The sequence below is a fragment of the Cynara cardunculus genome, assembly GCF_001531365.2.
Source record: "Cynara cardunculus var. scolymus isolate 2C chromosome LG 6, CcrdV1, whole genome shotgun sequence".
NCBI lineage: Eukaryota > Viridiplantae > Streptophyta > Magnoliopsida > Asterales > Asteraceae > Cynara > Cynara cardunculus.
In genome coordinates this window covers 18,755,603-18,776,741 of record NC_037533.1, presented here as the reverse complement: position 1 = coordinate 18,776,741, position 21,139 = coordinate 18,755,603, and the positions used below count along the sequence as shown (strand labels likewise).

The 21,139-nt window shown below is 33.0% G+C and overlaps 2 protein-coding genes across 2 annotated transcripts; both read left to right on the top strand.

Moving 5' to 3' along the window:
- Positions 1–412: 412 nt before the first annotated feature.
- On the top strand, positions 413–7,061 carry LOC112514245 (post-GPI attachment to proteins factor 3-like). The gene is made up of 8 exons (XM_025120578.1): positions 413–537; positions 752–849; positions 934–1,022; positions 1,624–1,738; positions 1,996–2,257; positions 2,379–2,575; positions 5,156–5,343; positions 6,751–7,061. Exons 3-8 carry the CDS (start codon positions 1,004–1,006, stop codon positions 7,059–7,061), a joined length of 1,092 nt encoding a protein of 363 aa, XP_024976346.1. The 5' UTR covers positions 413–537; positions 752–849; positions 934–1,003.
- Positions 7,062–9,823: 2,762 nt separating this feature from the next.
- LOC112514438 (ubiquitin-like modifier-activating enzyme 5) lies at positions 9,824–18,299 on the top strand. The gene is made up of 14 exons (XM_025120915.1): positions 9,824–10,026; positions 10,879–10,947; positions 11,044–11,157; positions 11,978–12,106; positions 12,563–12,631; positions 13,492–13,644; positions 13,846–13,882; positions 14,735–14,817; positions 15,521–15,595; positions 15,997–16,071; positions 16,409–16,495; positions 16,619–16,731; positions 17,221–17,267; positions 17,942–18,299. The coding sequence occupies exons 1-14, from the start codon at positions 9,937–9,939 to the stop codon at positions 18,079–18,081; spliced, it is 1,281 nt and encodes a 426-aa protein (XP_024976683.1). The 5' UTR covers positions 9,824–9,936; the 3' UTR covers positions 18,082–18,299.
- The last annotated feature ends 2,840 nt before the right edge of the window (positions 18,300–21,139 follow it).

Here is a 21,139-nt window from a genome sequence, read left to right as displayed (position 1 = left end):
TTTAATTAAAATAATTTTCATAAATATTTTTTTAAATATAAGTATTTTTTTTTTATAAATATAAGTATCTTTTGGTATATTTGTTTCATTTTATAGATCCAATAATTTTTTTAGTTTAAAAAATATTTAGAAAATTAATCGTTCAAAATATGAAAGTCAATTGATTTTTTTCTCTTTATTTTTTCCATTATTTTACTATATTAACAACTTTTGTAGGTCATAGGAATTTATCCAACATGTTTTAGAAAATCCGAGAAATTATTTAACAAATTTTGGGATATCTAATAATTTATTTGTTCCAAATTTTTTTTAAGAAATTAACCAACTCAAACATTAAAATCCATTTGAGTTTTTTTTAGAATTTTCCCTAAATTAAATTTAGATTTAATCATCGATAATTATCTTTGTTATTAGATTCAGCAAATTTAAATTCAAAACCATCACCGTATTCTCTACAATCCTGGATGACTCCTGCTTCGCACCCTTCGAATTTGCAAGCGAACTCTGTTTCAGACGCAATTTTCATTTGGAAATCTGGTAATTTCATTGTTTCTGATGCTAAATTTCAAGCTATCGAGAGAAAATCTGTTGCTGTATCTTCATAATTGGTTATTTGTTAGTGCATAGTACTGAATTTGGTTTGAAATTTGATTTTTGTACAATGTTTTCTGTATATAATCACTTTGTTGAACTTCAATCATAAGCATCAATAGCTAGTATTTATTGCAGTTGTTTGTATGATCCAAACTAGGTATTGCGTGTATTACTGTTCGATTGAATTTTGAATTCGAGGAAGCTTTTTAAATGTCGTCTTTTCTGGACGAAATATAAGCTTGTCATTAAGTTTTGGTAAGTTCAAACGAAGTTCGAGGAAGTTGATTTTACGATTGCTGAGTGTGAGTCTGATTGATTTTGCTATCGTGTTGTTTGCAGGATATTCTGATTCACTTTCAGGAGATAAGACATCAGTGAAGTGAAACAACGAGGTTTCATCTGTTCATTTATGCAGACAATTAGATATGGTGTGTAAACTGAATGACTCGTGCATAAAATAGAGAACAAAAAGGCTAACGATTCAATATGATTGTTTGTATATAACTTTGCGAAGAAGATCGAAATCTCTATGAATCCTGGACTTCTAAGTGTGCGAAAGGATTTATGACCAAATACAAATATAATATGACACACAATCAAACATATGCAAATGATAGGTAACTTGCACTATTATACAACTAGTAGATAATTTTCTGAAGCCAAATGGTGGTGTGGCACATGTGTTTTATTATAGAAGAAATCAACCAACCACCCATAGATGGCAAGAACATACCTTATGCCACAAATTGAGAAGGTCCAATCATGAAGAAGCATACAATCTTAACTATTTTAATTGAAACATGGTAAGTCTTAAAACACAGGAAATTCTCACTTCACCGATGGGCATGATGTCCTAGTATGGCTCCACTTTGCAGGGTGAAGATGCGAGAGAGGGAGAGACATAAAAGGTTAACCGACTTGCACCGGATGGGATATTTGCATTGTCTTCATATTAAATCACTTCTTTTTTGGTTCTTAGTCTCTTTAAAACTCATTGACATGGATATAATTTCTTGTGTCTTTGAGCAGTGATAAAAATTTATGAGCAGATGTTACATTGTTATTGGATCAGTTTCTTTTTGGCACTTTCTTGTTTATTTGGAGCTCGTCATGCAAGTTTAGGGGATGCTGACCCATCATATAAGTACGTATGTAGTTTTTTGTTCAATTGTATTCTTGCCTATGTAATCAATCACTGATTCACTGTCTTTCACTGCTGTGGAAATGGAGTTTCTGATTGAGTTGTTATATGTTCTTACTATTTTTTCTTCAATATCCTCTCAAGACAAGAATAAAAGTATGTTCGATATCCAAATTATCATAGAAGTTATGGGTGATGTAGGTTATTTTTCCATTACTTGGGATAGATAAATTTATACATTGTTATACGCATGAGTCTAGGAATTGTCTAGGAGAATGTGAGAAGTCAGGATGTGTTGGCAAAAGATGCTTTCCACACTGCACGTTCTCATCTGATGGTGCATCACTTGATTTTCCATGGTACACGCAAGAACCTTCGTATATGCGGTGGAAACAATGGGACTGCCAAAGCGATTGCCGATACTATTGTATGCTCAATAGTGACAGAGTTAGATCATCATTTGGTCATGGGATTGTCAAGTATCATAGTAAATGGCCTTTCAAGCGAGTATTTGGGATCCAGGTTTGTAATTGAAAACATTGTACCTCATACGTCCAATTATGATGGAGCTCAAAGTATATAATAATCTAATTGTTTTCAATATTTTAGTACTGACTTTTAGTATTATATTGTATTTGTTCAGCAACCTGCTTCTGTAGCCTTTTCTGCACTCAACCTGGCAATGCATTTTCATGGTTGGCTATCTTTCTTCATTCTTTTATACTACAAGCTCCCCACGGGATTAGATAAAAAGCCATACTATGATTATGCTGGTCTATTCCATCTTTACGGGCTCTTAGCATTGAATTCATGGTTCTGGGGTACTGTTTTCCACAGTAGGTGAGTTTTTGTGACTTCCCTTTCTGCAGTGCATTTATATTTACTTTGTAACAAGTACAATCGCTCAAATCAATTTTCTTCGATTGTTCAAACATGTATTGCAACAGTATTCAAATGTTTAGTTTAAGGGACCGGTCACAAGCTTCTAATAGGCGAACGTTGGAAAGTTGTGACTTTGGCTTGAGAGGAATGCCTTGTAGAGGTTAGTAGGTGCACTCTTGTAGAGTTGAAGCGGTGAGTTGTGTTGTGGACAATAGACTTTCCCATGGTTCGCTATGTGGGTCAGAATGAAAATCTTCAAGCAATGCATATGTTGATGAATGTAATCTTAGGGCCTGTTTATTGGCAACTTTATGAGCTTAATGGGACTTGTAGCTTGTTCGGTCAGCTATAAATAACTGTTTGGTAGTAGCTTAATGATATAGAAAGTAGCTTATTCAGTAAGCTTCTAGGAGGAAGCTTTATGCAAAATGCCAAGTTTTTTCCAAACCTGTCCATCCCAATTAAAAACATGCTCTTTCTACCTATGACAAAACACTTCCAAACAAAAACTTCCCTAATCTAATCCGACAGATTAATGCACACAGACAACTTTATCTATACATGACATAATGGAAAACCAACCAAACAACCCTTTACTGCCTTACGGGAAAGCACATGCTGTAGAAATAATAGAGCTTTTGATATGATTAACCTATTCGTTTCCTTACCCTATTATGGAAGCTTTGCCCACGCCTGATTGCAAAATCAATAGTTGGCAAACCACTGCTTCCTGTGGTTCAAGATTTCTTCCTCCCATTCAGTAGCTGAAATTGTTAAAGCTGATTAACCAAAAAAAGTTATATAAAGCATCATCTTGAACACCAGATATTCTCCTGATAAGCTTCTTATTGATCTGTTATGTGCCTGCATGGTTCCAGTATGAAACTGCACTGTTTCTAAATCGATTTTTTCTTTCATATAACATAGGAGATAATCTAATAAAGCTTTATATAACTTGTCTTCATGTATAGATATGGCTTAAAAGTGACCACATGGGTTGAAGAGTCTAATAAAGAAAGTTACCTTCTTAACTACTTTAAGTTACCTTCCTTTTATAGAACGTCATTTATCCAAATGATTTTTGGTCTGTCCCAGATGATTCCATGTGCAATTTAAAGTGTTTGAGGTTGTAGACCGGAGGCATTCGGAGATCCAATCATGCATGTTTTTTACTCAATTATATATGAATCAATCTTTAGCCCAATTACAATGTTTTAGACCAATTATTATATTTTAGGCCTTTACTCTTTTAGCCAATTTGGTGATTCTCAATCCTGGGTTTCAAAGAATATAAGAATGATTCTATTTATATGTTACCGTCATTTTTGTTGTTTTAAATTTGTAAGACTTGTAACAAAATATATGGTTTGAACTTTTATATTTTGTTTTATTTATTACTCGTCTAGATGATCTTTAGTCTTGGTACAAGTGTAACAGGGTCTCCAAAAAGATTGGAACAACCCTGAATGGGGCATACTATCTGTTTTCCCGCTCATGCGATAATGGGAGTTAGAGACTGGTTTCTGGTGGAGGGAACTTTTAGGGTACAACTTACAAGAAAACCATTTAACAAGTGCACAGAATACAAGTATATACTGTTCTGGGGTCTGAATAAATGTGCAACCTGGTTCTTGCATGGTTTTAGCATACACTTTCTTGCCGATTCTAGATTATGGTTTCATATTGTTCAACTTGTCTCCAGTCCAAAGTTGTAAGTTAATCTTAAAATGCATTTTTTTTTGTTATTATTTTATAGCTAGCTTTATGAACTGATTAGCTTAATGATCTAAGCAAACTTGCTTTTGTGACCATATTCTAAGTGTACTAGCTGTACCTTTTAGCGGCTTCTGTTTATAACATAAGGTTATCATGAAAACAACTTCTTTAGTCCCTTTTGAGTATGAGCTAAGGCACGTATACATCCTACCTCCTGATCATACTTTCGAATGGGATATACTGGGTATTGTTCGGTTTGGTTTTTGTTTTTGTCAATAACATAAGGTGCAACTGGCTTGATTCTTCAAGCCAAGGATCTTCACAAAAACAGTCCCTCTATCCCTCGAGGTAAAGGCAACTTTGTGTACATCCTACCCTCCCAAATAGAGATGAAAATTTTATCCCCCCACTTTTGCGGGTAATGAGTCGGGGACGGAGACTTATTTTCATACCCGAAGTGGGGTCGGGGATGGCATTACCCCTTCCCCCCATAATCTGACCTGATTAAAATTTTTATTTTATTTAATATATGTATACATATACATTTTTTATTAAATAATAAATACATTTGATTTTCAATATTTGTAATTAATATACTCACGATTTTTAATTTTTAATATATTGTTTTTATCGTCTTTTACACGGGTATCCGATGAGTACCCCGAACCCGTTCCCGTGGGGGATTAGTCGGGCGGGGAATTAATGAGTTTGTTTGGTTTTAACCGGTTTGCTCTTCAAATTCAGAGTTTCATGTTATGTTACTTAATGCAAGTCTAGTTTTTCTTTTACATGATGAAAACTCTCTATATTTCATATATACAGGGATGTGGAGTTCACGGGAAAGCTACACTACTTCTCTGGTATCGTGTTGGTTGGATACTCGCTCATCCTGGCCATCTTAAGATGTTTCAATGTGAAGCTTGAGGCTGCAAGAGTCATGGTTTCTGCTCCATTGCTTGCATTTGTCACCGTCCACATTTTGTACCTCAACAACTATCAAATGGATTATGGTATCTTCCTAAACTCCTATAAATCTGAGATGCATACCCCCCCCCCAAAACACACACACAGCAACTCAGTGAGTTGTATGACCTAGGGGTATATTTGAGCCAAGCTGAACCAGAGCTTTCCTTTAAGTCAAAGTTCAGCTCATGGCTTGCTGAGCTAGAAAAACGTAGGCTTGGACTTGGCTTGAATAGGATAGGTTCCTGGCTCATATAGTTTCAGCTTTTATGGTTCATCTAGACTTGTAGAAGCTTGCTCATATCGAATTAAACTTCAAATATAATTACCAGTAAATTCTCTTTAAAAAATTACAATTAGAAGTCCCTAATGCATGCTTGTTTAATGAGATTTACAGCTTATGCGGTCAGTTATACGTGACTGTTTGAGAGTGGCTTAATGATATAGAAAATTACTTATTCAGTAATCTTTAGGAGAAGCTTTATGCAGAAAGACAAGTCTTTTACAAATTTTCCCCTCCCAATTAGAAAACACTCCTCTTCCATCTATTAGAAAACTCTTCCAAACAAAACTTTACAATCTTTAGTCTATACAGACAATTTAAATGTACAGTAATAACTTTATCTATGCAAAGCTTAATGGAAAACCAACTAAAAAAATCGCTAAGACCGGTGGGCTAAAAAATATACACCAAATGGAAACGTATAAGCTTGTATATTTTTGGTTCATTAGCCTTGCCAAGTTGCCGAGCCGAAACCATACCAGGCTCAACCTGGGCTTAAATAGTCAAATGAGACCTCTACTTTTGAACCCAAACCTTACCATGCCATGACCTTGCTTCAATGTCTTCCAAACCTTTTTTGACCAACTTTTGAAGCACTTGGTCTTTCTTCAAAATCTCTTTGCAAAAACTTTTTTTTTCTGAAAACAACCACTATTTTCTGGGTAGATGGCAGGTTTGTGTACGTCGTCTAAGACCTCTACTCTGTAGCAGGTTCTAAAAGGTGTGCCATGGTGTAGGGCACGTGCACAGATACAACAAGGCCTATAACATTTGTGTAAGACGTGGCTCACGCCATGACGTTTTAAGGCGCAACATAGTACGACGCTACATGCGTTTTTTACAAGGCATGATTTTGTTTCAAAAAATTTACATTTTTAACTTTAGATTTTACACTTTTATAGATTTACCTACTCACATCATCCACAGTTTTATGGATTCACATACATCACAAGCGCACGGTTAAAACGAAGTCTAATAAATAGAAAACACGTGTGTGTGTGTATGAGATAAGTAACTTTGCCACGTTGAAAAACGCTGCTCGCTGTGGCATGTAAGGCTTGATGCTTGACATCGTCGTCACACCATTTATAACCTTGATTCCGAGACATATTGGATGTGTTTAGTTTGGTCTACGTCATGCCATTGCTATTTAATTTATTGAAATTGGTAGGTATGAACATGAAAGTGTGTGTCGTGATGGCTGCTGCACAACTTCTCATCTGGGCAATATGGGCCGGAACCAGCTGCCATCCGTCTCGCCAAAAACTGTGGCTCGTGGTCGTGGCAGGTGCGGCTGTTATGCTGCTAGAGATCTATGATTTCCCTTCATACGAAGGGTTTCTAGACGCACACACGGCTTCGCATGCCATAACGATACCTCTAACTTATACCTGGTGGAGTTTCATCAAGGACGACGTTGAGTTCACAACTTCCACCCTTCTTAAGAATGGTAAAATGGCATCTAGGAAGTCTCTCCGGTAGGAGGATTCACATGCATTTTTCTCTTTCATTTCGAACTGAGGTCAAATTGGCTTTTTTGGTGTTTCTATTTTAGAGATTACAACATTAGTTATTTATATTATATTATAAAACATTTGACAAAAACTCTTAAAAACCATCTTTTATACATGAAGTATCGATTATTGATAGCATATTACTTAAAATTTAATATTACAAGTAAATTGTGCATATAACTTATTAAGCTCCATATTTGAATTCGTGTAACTAATTATAGATAAATATGATCAAATACAGGATAAAATTCTCGTTTTAAATATATCTAAAATATAATTAGGATAGCTATTGGGTTTTGACATATAATTAGTTATTATTTTTATAAAAATTATATTATTAAATCAAAAACAAATTAATTCGTCATTAAACTTGAATTAAATTATAATAAAAAAATTGAATTAAATAAATTACCCCAAAAAATAAGAACTTATATATATATTTTTAATTTTTATGATATATTCAAATTTATATTAAAAAACATTATTTTTTGCTCAAAACCACATAAATTCATATTATAATGTCGACAGAGACTAAAAAATTAAAACGAAACATTAAAGTCGAAATATATCTTGCTGCATTGTGCGAGTACTTTTCTGGTATTATTAAAAAAGAGTTCAGTTAGGAATCTTAAATATTTTAAGAATCCAAAAATCTCATTTGAAAATGAGGAGACCCAACGTCAAGTGGAGGAGTTGGGGCAAGAGAGTTATTTTGTGAGCATTTATGATGGATATTATTTATCATGAATTAAAGGCACATCATTCATCATGAATATTTTATCATGTCATTTATCATGAATACTCATAAAAAGAATGATTTATGAGTTCTTAATATAATATTATTTATTTTTTCTAAAAACCACACAAACTATATAATATAAATGATTTTTATTGGTGAAAAACAACGAGGTGTAATTTATTCCGCTCGATTTTGTTTATATTTCGTCTTTTTCCGATAAAATTACGGGTGTTGAGGTTTTTAAATTTAAAAAATATTGTTTAACGTCAATTTAGTCATATTCGCTGAACCAAATAATCTAACATTTAATGGTTTGGAGACGGCTTTCCTTTAAACAATTGAATCTCACTATGTATATATACATATTAATTTTTTTTTTGAAAAAATATATTATGTATTAAAATTAAACATAAAGGATAATAATTAATTAATTTAATAAACTTAAAATATAAAATATATTTTTATTTTAATTTTAGACTTAATTACGGATTTGGTTCCTATAGTTTGTGTGGTTTTTATGAATGGGTTCCTCGAGTAAAGACAAAAAAGGAAAATAACGAAAATGTCCTCGAAGTTAATGGAGGAACTGGATGGCTGTTAGAGGGAATGACCAATTTGTTATTAAACGAGATACCACGAGTTCTAATCTGTTATAAATGAAAGTTCATGTACCATTTTTGTAAAAACCATCAAACCACAGGGACCAAATCCATAATTTACTCTAAATATTGTTGACGGTAAATACTTACAACGGATAATTTCAAAACTGGAAGAGTTTTTTTTTATAAAACCTACAAATTCGATTTCTAAAAGAGTTTAAATAAATGGTAAACAAATGTTTTAATTGTGTAGGATTTTGAATTTATTTGAATTAATGAAAACCTGGCTTTAAAAATATATGATTTGGTAGTAAATGAAGATATATTGCAAGCATAAATACCTTTTTTTGTCCTTCTTATGGCCTCAAGACTCTCGCAAACCAGACACGTAATTAAAATGAAATTCAATTTCAAATTTTTTCAAATCAAACACACCATTAGCTCATTAGGTCGGTATTTGAATCAACGTAAGAGACCGATAAAAGGAACACACATCTATAATCAGATAAACAACTCCTACTTCGTAAAATACATCAAATAGCCCCTTGAATGTTTGTTACTTTCTAAGTCCAATTTTCGTTTGTTACTTTTTCTTCTGGTTCTATACTTCTATTAAGACTGGTCCAGTTTAGAATAACTTGACTTTCTACATAAAACTCTTTCAAGAAACTCACTTATTTTAGAATTACTAGAGGAGTAATTGCATAAAGCAACGAGATACATCTCGATACTATGTGTTTTTGAAAAAACGATAAATGTTTTTATTTGTAAATAAAATATAAATTTAACAATATCATAAAAATTAACAAAAATATATGGTATTAGTATCAAATTAACTATTTAAAATTTATTTTTTTTGTGTAAAATTTTAACTCAATTTTTTTATTATAATTTAATTTAAGTTTATTAACAAAGTAATCTATATTTGGTTTAATAATATAATTTTCCATAAATATAATAATTAAATATTCTATTATAACTTAATGATTATTCTAATTTTTATATTCAAAATGAGATGTTTATATTGTATTTTATCATGTTTATATACGGTTAGTTACACGAATTCAAATATGAAACAATAATAAGCTGTATTTACACACAATCTACTTGTAATCTTGAATTTTAAGTAATATATATCCATAAACAGTATTTTATGTATAAAAAATAATTTTAAGAATTTTTGTCAAATATTTTATAATATTATTAAAATTAAAATAGAGTAGTTGTTGTTGATGATTGTAGTATTTTTAGAAGTTTTGAGTTTTTGTATATTTTATATTACAATGAAATTATTTAAGCTTTTTAACTTGTAATGGCACTCGCCGCATCCAAACACCCCCCTTATAATGGAAACATGGATGAACAAAAGGAAAGAGGAATTAGCAACGGCAAGGCAGACATCACGTTTGTAGAAAAGGTGCAGTGCCGAGACGACTCCTGCTCCTCACCGAGAGATCTTTACACTCAACCGATCCACACAGAGATAATTGAAAGAAGTAGCAGCAATGGAGGTGGAATTGAAAGGGATGTTGACTGATCTCGAAAATCTTAAGACTTCATTACCGGATCCATCTCATCAAGCTTCTATCGATCAAGTAACTTTCTCCAAAATTCAACTCATCGCTTCATTGAATTGGATGTAGTCTGTTTGTTTCTTATGATGTTCTGATGAAATCGATCAATCCGGTGGTGTTTTTGTGTTAAAAATGTTGCAGATCAAGGGGTAATGTCGACGTTTACAAAACCCTAAATTTCTTTATAGGATTTTAGCGTTTTACATTAAACAACTGAAGAACGTTCTTTTGGATCGGAATAAAAACAAATGGAAACTAGTAATTATTCAGTTATGTTGCTTGGTTGAACTGTAGACAGTGCTACTTCAGTATCTGATTATTTGACATGCACTGTGAACTTATTGGCAGTTTCGATTGTTAAATTCTTTGATTACTTAACATAAATCCGTCACCACCTTCATTTTGTTGTTCGAGAAAATTAGGGTTTATATGGGCTTTTGAACTTTTTGTTGGTAAGCTAAAGCTACTGCCATGAGATCAATTGAGGAAGCAAGAACGAGAACTAGGTATTGTTGCTAGATAGGACTTGTGCCCCCCTGAAGCCTATCTGATTACTTGCAGTTGAAATTGCACTTTGGCGAATGTGCTTTTAGCTTATCATTTAACATAATTAGTTAATAAATTATTATAGTTTTCAACATTTATTTATACCAGTTAACTTTAGCAGGAACAGATTGTTTACCAACAAATGAATGGACTGAACTTGACTTTTGTGAAATGCATATGCATACCAAGATATACTGCTAGAGTTTCATAACTGAATTTTAAGGCAATTTTTGGCATTAATTAAGAAAAAATTTCTACGAAGGAAAATATTTTTGTTTTTGGTACACAATTTTTTGGTTTAATTAGTTATGACCTTTGTGTTGGCAGATTCGATTGCGTGTAGAAAATCTCACCAGTCTTGCAATGGCTGGACCAACTCGCCGTACTAAAGTCAAGGTTTTGCCTATATCTATATCCGCTGCAATTAACTTCTTTAAAGTCAAGTGATTGTTTCTTACCAGTACTTTAATGATACTGTTTATTTGATGTCAGGATATGAGTGCAGAGGTTGTAGATAGCAACCCTTATAGTAGGCTCATGGCGCTGCAGAGGATGGGTATTGTGGAGAATTATGAAAGAATTCGGGATTTCTCAGTTGCCATAGTTGTCTGTACTGAACCCATCTTTTCAGTTTTTTTACCTGTCTTTATTTCCACCAAATTTATCGCAATCACACTATGCACATGCTTCAGTGAATGGATTACTTCTTTGAGGCTTATGTTTTGTTGCATGATTTTATAATCCTTGACATCACACTCTTTGTTTTGTAGCTATATGAAATTGCAAGATAGATAAATAATGACTGGAACATTTTGCTTTTTCCTATTGCATACCCCAATAAAAAGTGATATCCACTTACTTGAACTTTCACAATCATATCAATTATATCGTTGATGGTCTAAGGTTTAAGAGCAAGGACCTATTTTACTTACTTGAACTTTCACAATCATATCAATTATATCGTTGATGGTCTAAGGTTTAGATTTTGAGCAAGGACCTATTTTTTAATTCAAAAAGCTCCTTAGTTTTGAATTTAATTTGGATGACAATTGGATGAAAAATGTTATAATTAATGTAGTTGTGATAATCTAAGTATGTGCCAAGTAAACTTATTTTTGTTTGTTGACATATGCAATCAGAAAAAAAATGAAATTTATGCAATTAGCTATTAATTTTTCCTTATATTCTTAGTCTCACATTTTTTTTGCAATAACCATCATGTACTTCTCCATTGTATTATGTAAATTCTCAAAATGTGTTCAATACTGTATACTGATGGATATACTTTTTTCACAAGTCAAACTGCACTAATTCCTTTTCTCCTATGAAGCCTTCCAGAGGCAATAGATGTATAACATTCTGGTTGTATATTGGGACTGTAGTTTTGCTTGTAGTTTGATGGAAGAGTCACCTTGTCATTTTGCAGGGTATTGGTGGGGTGGGGAGTGTTGCTGCTGAAATGCTTACGAGATGTGGCATAGGCCGTCTTTTGTTGTATGATTATGATACAGTGGAGTTGGCCAACATGAATAGGTTATTTTTCCGTCCTGAGCAGGTGTGGTTGAAATAATTGTCATTTTTCATTATATCTTCTTAGGAATGTAAAGTACCTTTGTATGCTTCTGGTGCTTTTCTTTCAGTTTAGCTCCATTTCTGATTCTGCTCTTATGCATAAATATTGTTTGATTATTTGTTTAGACCCCCTTCAGATAAACACAACAACTGAAACTATTAGTGTAAGTAACTTTATTTGTTGACCAACGCTTTTCTCACTTGCAAAGTTGATTGCACTGTTAATCTGCTTCCCATGTTAAACTGGGTGACAAGAAAAATTAGTTGTCAATACAAGGAGTTGATACATAGATCTTGACTACTTGTTTCTGGTAGATATCAACTGCTATGAATTAATTCATTGATTATTTTTTTTATTAAATTTTAGGACACATAAGCTGTTGAGAACAAATTGTTGTTAGGCATGTTGATGTGCTAACGTTGATTTTATATTTCTCAGGTCGGTATGACTAAGACTGATGCTGCTGTCCAAACTTTATCAGAAATAAATCCTGATGTAGTTCTTGAGGTAATATTTGAACAAAACTATTGCTGCATATTGACCACTCATATTGTAAATGTGTCATGGTATCCACTTCACCATGGTATTGTCTTCAATTCTTTATAGTTCATATAGCTAACGTTATTGCAATGTATAAATCAAAAGTGGTAGAGGTGAGAATTAACTGCATTGTTTCTGAACACATGCTGAAATACCTTGAAAGTTGGCCTTCTTTGTCATAATGGCGACTAAAGGAACGTTCTTTTCATTTTAACTCCTTATATCTTAAAGCCCAATATCCGTCCTCATGGATTGCTACATGTGATCAGCATTCCAAGAAACACTAAGTAGAGCTCGACAGTCACGCTAACTTTAAGTACTTGCTTAGTGGGAATTTAGTGTTAGCCAAAGTGGACTCGTAGTATATAAAATATAATTATATTTAGATTAAATAGACACGATGATAAAAATTCTAATACTGTATTATTTTGATTACAGCTATTTTTTAAATGACCAATTTCATTGTCCGTTTATACAATTACTCAGAAATGATTGGAAAGATTATCCCCAGGTTAAGGAAGATTGATTGATGAAACACATGTTGTTAGTGATTGAAAATACTCAATTTAAGAATTAGTTGCTTTGAGTATGCTTAACACCCAGACAACTAATCAAGCAACCCTAACTTATTAAAGCAGTATGGACTCTTAATGCCTAGGCAGTCGCTTAAGTGGGGATTTTTAGATTGCTGGATGTGATTTTTTGAAGGTTGTTACTGTCCAGACAAATAGAAGCATATGATGATTTGGGACATAATTAAGATTGCCATGTATATTTATATTTTTGTTGTTGATTTCTTCACTATCTAATTTCTTTACAAATGTCAGAGCTTTACTCTGAACATAACAACAGTGCAAGGTTTTGAAACTTTCGTTGCAAGTCTTGAAAACAAATCTTTTCGCCAAGAGAAAGAAGGCACTGGGGTTGATCTTGTTTTGAGCTGCGTAGATAATTACGAAGCAAGGATGGTTGTAAATCAGGTTAGAACGTTGCTATTATTTTCAGATTTGCTAAACCTTTGCCCTAATTATCCTGCTAATTATTTTTGTGTCTTTCTTTAGATAGTTAATTTATATCTTCCTTCTTAATGAGGGTCACACTTCATAAGTGGGGGAAGAATTTTCTTGAGTTATGCATATAGTATGTTAGGTTTTGTGGCTAATCTAGTTTTGTTTTTACAGGCTTGCAATGAACTGAATCAAACTTGGATGGAGTCAGGTAAATAAATGATCCCGGTTCTTTGTTGAATGAAACTTCCCTAAAGGCCACCATCATTGCAAGCCTTCCCAGAAAAAGAGGCTTTCATACTATGTTGAAATTCTGTCTTTGGTTTGCCTCGTTATATGAGAAAAACCACCATCATTGGTGAACCCACATGTAGTGATGTTTGTGCACAAATTAAATTCAGGACTAAGACGAGTAGCATTTCCTCTGACATCAATTTTTGCTGCTACTTCCTTTTCAACTTGATTTATGATCCTTGTCTACCATGAAGAGCTCTTTCTGAGAGAGTTATCATGATTTGCCCTTGATTGTTAGTTGCCATTCTGCTTGTTGGACAATAGGTTACACTAGAGCGAACTGGCGGTAACATACCTATATAACTTCCTCTCTATTAATTCAACTTAAAAAATAAATATTTTGAATACAAAAAGGATTATGCCGAGGCTGACAAGGAGTCCACATGAAATATTGGAAAATCAGAAAGAAGCTAAAGGTACTAACATGTGTTACAAACAAGTCAAGAAGAAGGAACTTGGACCTGAAAACCATGGCTTTCCAATTGCATTAAATAACCGTATCGCCGACTTGTAGGCTCATATCTAAGATGGATTCCTAAGATAGGCCAGAGAAAGTATATGTTGTTAAATTGGGTAACCAATGATAGACTGCGATAAAATTTAGTATTTTTGTCTGCTCAGTGGCACCACCAAGAGATACGACAATGAAATGTTCTAGAAATACCTGTATGTCAAATTATCTACTAATGTTATACTGATATTTCTCATGAGGGGCTATTTCTTGTTCTTCAGTTTCTGCTTTTCAAGGGTTTGGTTTGTTTTTCGGCAGGTGTGTCTGAGGACGCTGTTTCGGGTCATATACAGTTACTGATTCCTGGAGAAACTGCCTGTTTTGCTTGTGCACCTCCTTTGGTAAGTATAATGAAATAAACTTCTTTATGTGCTCAAATTTTTTCTCTTTCTTGATCTCATTGAACATTTGATCTTCAGCTTTGTTTGGCTATATGTAAGTAATGTCTTTCACAAGATTTTGATAGTGTTGGTATTGTCTAAGACACCAACTTTTTAGAATATTGTATTCATTATTCTTCTGCCTCTATCTCTTGAAGTTTGATTTCACTGTTTTTTTATTTTATTTAATGTATCCCCAAAAAAGTTTAGGGTGCTTCTATGTTGCTAGTATTTGAGATGTCCCCAAGCGCACAAATTTTTGAAAGCGAAGACCAAAGGCTTGTTATTCAGTAGTATAACATGGCTTGTAGACCCGTGTGAACCAATATCTATCGGGATCTATATCAGTTTCTTGTAAATAAAAGTTATGCAAAAATAAAAAAAATATTTTCTATACACTATTGCATATAATATAATTTCACTATGACAATCATATCAGGATCTTGATTTCAATTCAAACATGGGTTTGCTTCACACTCCGTGTTCTAAGAAATATTTACCATCTGAAAAAGGGAGATTGGAGTCTTTGTTTAAAGAAATGCATTGAGAAAGGGCAGATGTATAGAGCTTTTCAACGAGATAGTGCTTATTTAACTCTCTCAAAATGGTATGTTGTTTTCTTTCTAATATCAGTTTCGTATAATGTGGTTATCCTCTTCTTTAGGTTGTAGCATCTGGGGTGGATGAACGTACACTTAAGCGTGAAGGAGTTTGTGCTGCATCTTTGCCTACTACTATGGTCAGCAACACTTTTTTACCCCATTAGATGCTGGATTTCTTTAGTCTGTCTGTTTTCCATAGTTACCATACTTCATATTATTAATCCTTTTACCTTTTAAACTCAAGCACCATTAAACTCAAAATTGATGTCCAAATCAACTGACAAATAATGGTTACCCCAGGGGGCTCCTCCCCATAGGTCATCAATTTGAGTCTTGGGCCATTGGGGATTTTCCTAGCTGTTGTCTTCAGTGCCCTCATTGTACTAGTTGAGGTGCTTGCAAACTAGGCCCCGACACCCACGGTTACAAAAAACATGGCTGCTTTATAAATATACACAAGTATGCTTGATGGTGATTGTAGATGAACAAGTTGTTTACATTCGGCTTTTTATAGCTTACATTTCGAATTATTTTGTAGGGGGTTGTTGCTGGGCTTTTAGTCCAGAACACACTGAAGTTCTTGCTGAAATTCGGAAATGTCTCACCATACCTGGTAAATATTGCACAAATCTGTCTCCCCTCCCCTCTATTCATGCGTATGTGTGTGTGTGCATATATATATATATATATATATATCTAATATCTTGGAATATCATATGCAAGATTTCTACCGGATACCACTGGACCAATGACCCTTTGTGTTTCTTTGTTTTTTAAACCTATTTCTCTCACCTATGTCGTTTGCACACCATCATCTGTAGCTTGCTCACTTGTTTCTTTCAACTTTTGTGTGTGTGTATATATATCTAATATTTTGGAATATCATATGCAAGATTTACTGGGTCCGGTTGGTTTGGTTTTTATATGTTTCTTTACATTGCCAAAATCAGGGTTACAATGCTCTTAAAGATTTCTTCCCAACAATGGCAATGAAGCCAAACCCTCAATGTTCAAATGGAGCTTGCCTAGAGCGGCAGGTATATATCTATATGTTGGATCCTTGTTCACCGATTTTCTATTTGATACATAAAAGCTGTTTAATTTAGGCCACCGGTTTCTCTCTAAAGCTAAAAACAAATAAATATTCATAAATTCTGCAGAAAGAGTACATGCTCATAAAGCCTGCCAGGGATGCAGCTGCTAAAGCAAAGATGGAGGAAGAGCTATCAACAATAGAAATCCCAATTCATGCAGATAATGAATGGAATATAAGGTAACTTAGGGATTGTTTGGTTGGTTTTTTATTTGGTCCTGAATGGATAAAGCTGTCTGTGTGGATTAATCTATCTGTATATTATTAGGAAGGTTTTTGTTTGGGAGGGTTTTTTCATAGATGGAATGAGCATGTTTCTTTTAACTGGGAAGGGTGGGTTTGGAAAAACTTGGCTTTCTGCACCCCTAGAAGCTTTACTTAATAAGCCACTACCAAACAATCATGTGTAACTGACCGAATAAGTTGCGAGTCCCATTAAGCTCATTAAGCTGCTAACAAACAGGTACACCAAGATCTTTGAATGATTCACAATTTCCATTCCATGATATTTATTATTTAATCGATGGAAATTTTCTAGTTAACATCATATTCGAAAGGTTTAGTTTGAATATTTCAATGGATTCACTTGTAGCCATTGCTTGTTTGCACATAACCTACATTTTATGTGAGATTCACGGGGTTTGTTTGTTTGTTTTTTGTTTTTTTCAGTGTTGTTGATGATTGCGATGCTAATGTCATAAATACCCAAAGCTCAGGTGAGTTCAAACCATAAGACTTTGCTACATGTTGTAATGGAGTGAGTAAAAAGTAAAAAAAATTGCTTTTTAGCCATTTTATCAATCAATTTCCCATTTTGCGTAAACTCGATTTTCGGATTATTATTATTTCATTTTTTTGCGCAAATATTTTTTTTTTCCTTTTTTTAACCTGAAAATGGGATCTACGCAAATGCTCAAGCCATTTACTTAAACTCTGCTAAAGTGGGATTGTGGGAACTCAGTTCCAAAAGTGGCTAAAAAGTAAATTTGATGCGGGAGATTTGCTATTTTCGTCAATCTCCCTTGCATCTTACTCCCTCAGACACTACGTCTGTGTGGGTTATACCGGATCCATTTTCGCTTGGTTTTGTTTTAGTGGTTTGCCATCCATCCCATAACAACAGTCCACTATGAAAAAGTCGCATAGTTTTATAAATTTGTAATTTATTACACTTTTTAATCAACTAAATGACAATTTTACCCTTAATAATAGAGGGAGTAGTGAATTAGTCATCCCTTAATTAATGGTAGAATTGGAAAACAGACGTGTAGTAAATGACAATTTTACCCTTAATAATAGACGTATACTTTTGAAATCGAAGAGTTATTTTGGTAAAGAAATGAAAATAGAAACATGGGCATTTATTTATTGATTAAAGGGGTATTTGCAGATGCACTCCCAGAAGGTCTTGTTCATGAGCTTCCAAATGCAGATGTGTATGAGCAGCAGCAGCAGCAGCAGTGGAAAGAAGAAAGTGTGGATGATCTTGAAGATCTCAAAAGACAACTAGAGGCTCTTAATGCCCCTTAGTTTTCTGATTTCTAATTCTAACCAAACAATTTTGGCCAATTTCCAGTTTTCTTTAAACATTACTTCCATTTACCCACTTTCTTTTTCATTTTCATTTTCTGGACCACTCCTGATTGTTCTTCAAGGCCTTTGAGATTAGTCAAAATATATGCCACAGTTATCAAAAAAAGAACAAAATTTAATACTCGTAAAAAAGATTTTATATAATTTTTTCAAAGTTGAGAGGCAAAAATGAAAAAAGTAAAATTTTTACATTCCAACTCATAGTATGTTAATTTTTAGATTTTAGCATTGATTATAGTATTATTAATTTATATTTAATGTATATGTATTTTTGTTATTATAATAATATTTTAAATATTGTATCGTTGGTGTCTGGGTTTTGTTGTAAACCAAGAAAAAGAGACCTCAATGGGTTTTTGGGTTAGAAAGGCAAAAAAAAAACATATTTAATAGTTTAATTTTAAAAAGTTAGGGGTTGTTTGTTTTCCTCTTAGTAGTTTTATTAAAAGACAATCTTTGAATTGTTAAGAGATGAATTTTGTTTGGCAAAAAAAAGTCTGCCTCTTAATATTTTTAAAACCTTCTAAATGATTTTGTATCATGACTCTTCTTTAACCATTAAGAGCTCTAATTTCATTGTATACAATTATCATACAATTATATGTCATTTTGCATTATATCATGAGAACATCTTAATCATTTTACACCAAATTATTCAGCAATTGCCAAACAACCTCTTAGCCTTTTGGGTTCTCAAGAATAATCAAACAGTTCCATCCTATAACTTTAATAGTTTAATTTTAAGAGATACTAATCATAAAATATAAACGGGCTTGTCCATATACAATTCTAATTCATAAAATATAAACGGGCCTGTCCATATACAATTCTAATTTATGGTAAAAAAATATTAATAATAAAATATAAACGGGCTTGTTCATATATATTTTTATATTGTTCATGTCCGTCCATTAATTTAACAAACAAACCTGGGTGTGTCTATTTTCTTGATAATGGTTGTCCAAACCCGTATTTCTAACGATCGGATGGGCCGGGTTCTAACGAGTCGTCCCGTCCATGAACAACTCTATTTTATATCATCGTATCAATAAATAATATAGGGCGAGGTTATATATTATTAAGTATGTTAAATGATCATTTTTAAAAATTAGGAGGTATAAATTTTGATTCTTAATGTACAAATTTAAAGCAATACAACCTTCTAACCTCCCACCTCCTAAGATAATATTAAAAAAAAATAATTTTTAATTTTTTAAATTACACTTTATATTTTTATAATTAATTATTTAATTTAATTTATATTCTTTATTTTTTGTTTTTAAATAATTATATTAACAAATTGAGTCAGTTCAGAATCTGGATATGGTCTTTATTTTAAAATAAATGCACTGGGATCCTTGTGGTTTGCATTTAGTTTCAAGTTGAGTCTCTCGTTCGAAAATAAATATACTGGACGTCCACGTGATGCTAACATCGTAAAATCCATTTGTTAACTCAAGGACATTTTTGTCATTTTATTTATTAATTAGAAAACCTTTTTAGAGCACAATCAAAAATTACCACATGTCGCCTTCATTTCCCCCTCCCCCTTTGACTTGCTAACGGTCTCCCCCTTCTATCACGACCTGCAACTCCTCTATATATACATACATAAGGTTGGGTTCACGTAAAACCAAATGTTTTTTATGAGACCCGTAAGACCAATTTATGTTTATTGATCAACTTTATAAGTTGATGATCTAATGATTTAAATTGTACGGTGACAATTTTGTGATTATTGAGAAGTCTCGCGAGGTTTATGAATGTTCAGATTGTGAATCTAATCCAAGGATTGAGAATTGGTCTTACGGGTCTCACGAAAAACCCTTGGTCTCACATGATCCCAAGTCTACATAAACATATATACATACATATACATATATATATATATATACACTAGTCCGACGGTATATTTGTTTACAGGACGGTTACCTAAATCGATTAAGGCCCGACTGTTTCTTATTTAAAACAGGAAATACTTTTTTATCTGAAGCTTCAATTTCTCCGATGTCCTGAGGTTTTCGAAGTCGGGGGAGAACATGACTTACAAGATAGATTTCATACCTTATATCCATTCTGAGCTAACCACAGGGCCAACAGTGCAATTTACTCTAAAAATATGTTTCTTTTCTTTATAACAAATTATACCATTATAATCATCTCATCAATACCTTATATTGGATAGTTTTTGATCTAATCATATTATTAAATATTATAAATTTGTAATAAATTAATTTTAAGACTTATATTTATTGTTATTTACTTAATTTCTTTTATATTCATTACTGTTTCATTTTTCATTTTACACCCTTATTTATCTATACTTCTTATAAAAGGGCACTTACCGTTATCTTGAAATTTTCAAAAGGTACTACCTATCAAGCTTACTGTACATATTTTAAAACTTCCATTTGCAAGTCCCGACTACTCTCCTCCCCATTAAAATGAAAGGACTGGAATCGGTCCTAGAACCGTTCTGGTTCCGGTACTGGGTATCCGGTGTCTAATTTTTTTTAAAATTTTATCAGTTCAACTATAAAAAAGTAATTATTAGTCTATTACAAAGCATCGTCGTAAAGAAATAAACACTACAAACCATGAAAACTAATCCAATGATTTTCTCAGGGGTTGTTTATTTATCTCTTAATAGTTCCATTAAGAGATAACATTTGAATCGTTAAGATGTGAATCTTGTTTGGCAAAAAAAGGTTTGTCTCTTAATGGTCCTAAAACTATCTGAATGATTTTGTAATATGGGTCTCCCTTAACCATTAAGCGCCCTAATTTCATTGTAAACAATTGCCAAACAATTATATTTTATTTTGCACTATATCATGAGAGTCTCTTAATCATTCTGCATCAAACCATTCAGCAACTGCCAAACAGCCCCTCACTCATTATTCCTATCACTTGTCTACCCCTACAATGACGACTTGACGACTTCAATAAAGTAAATGGTTAAAAACGAATTTTGTTAACTAGGTTAAAAGAAACC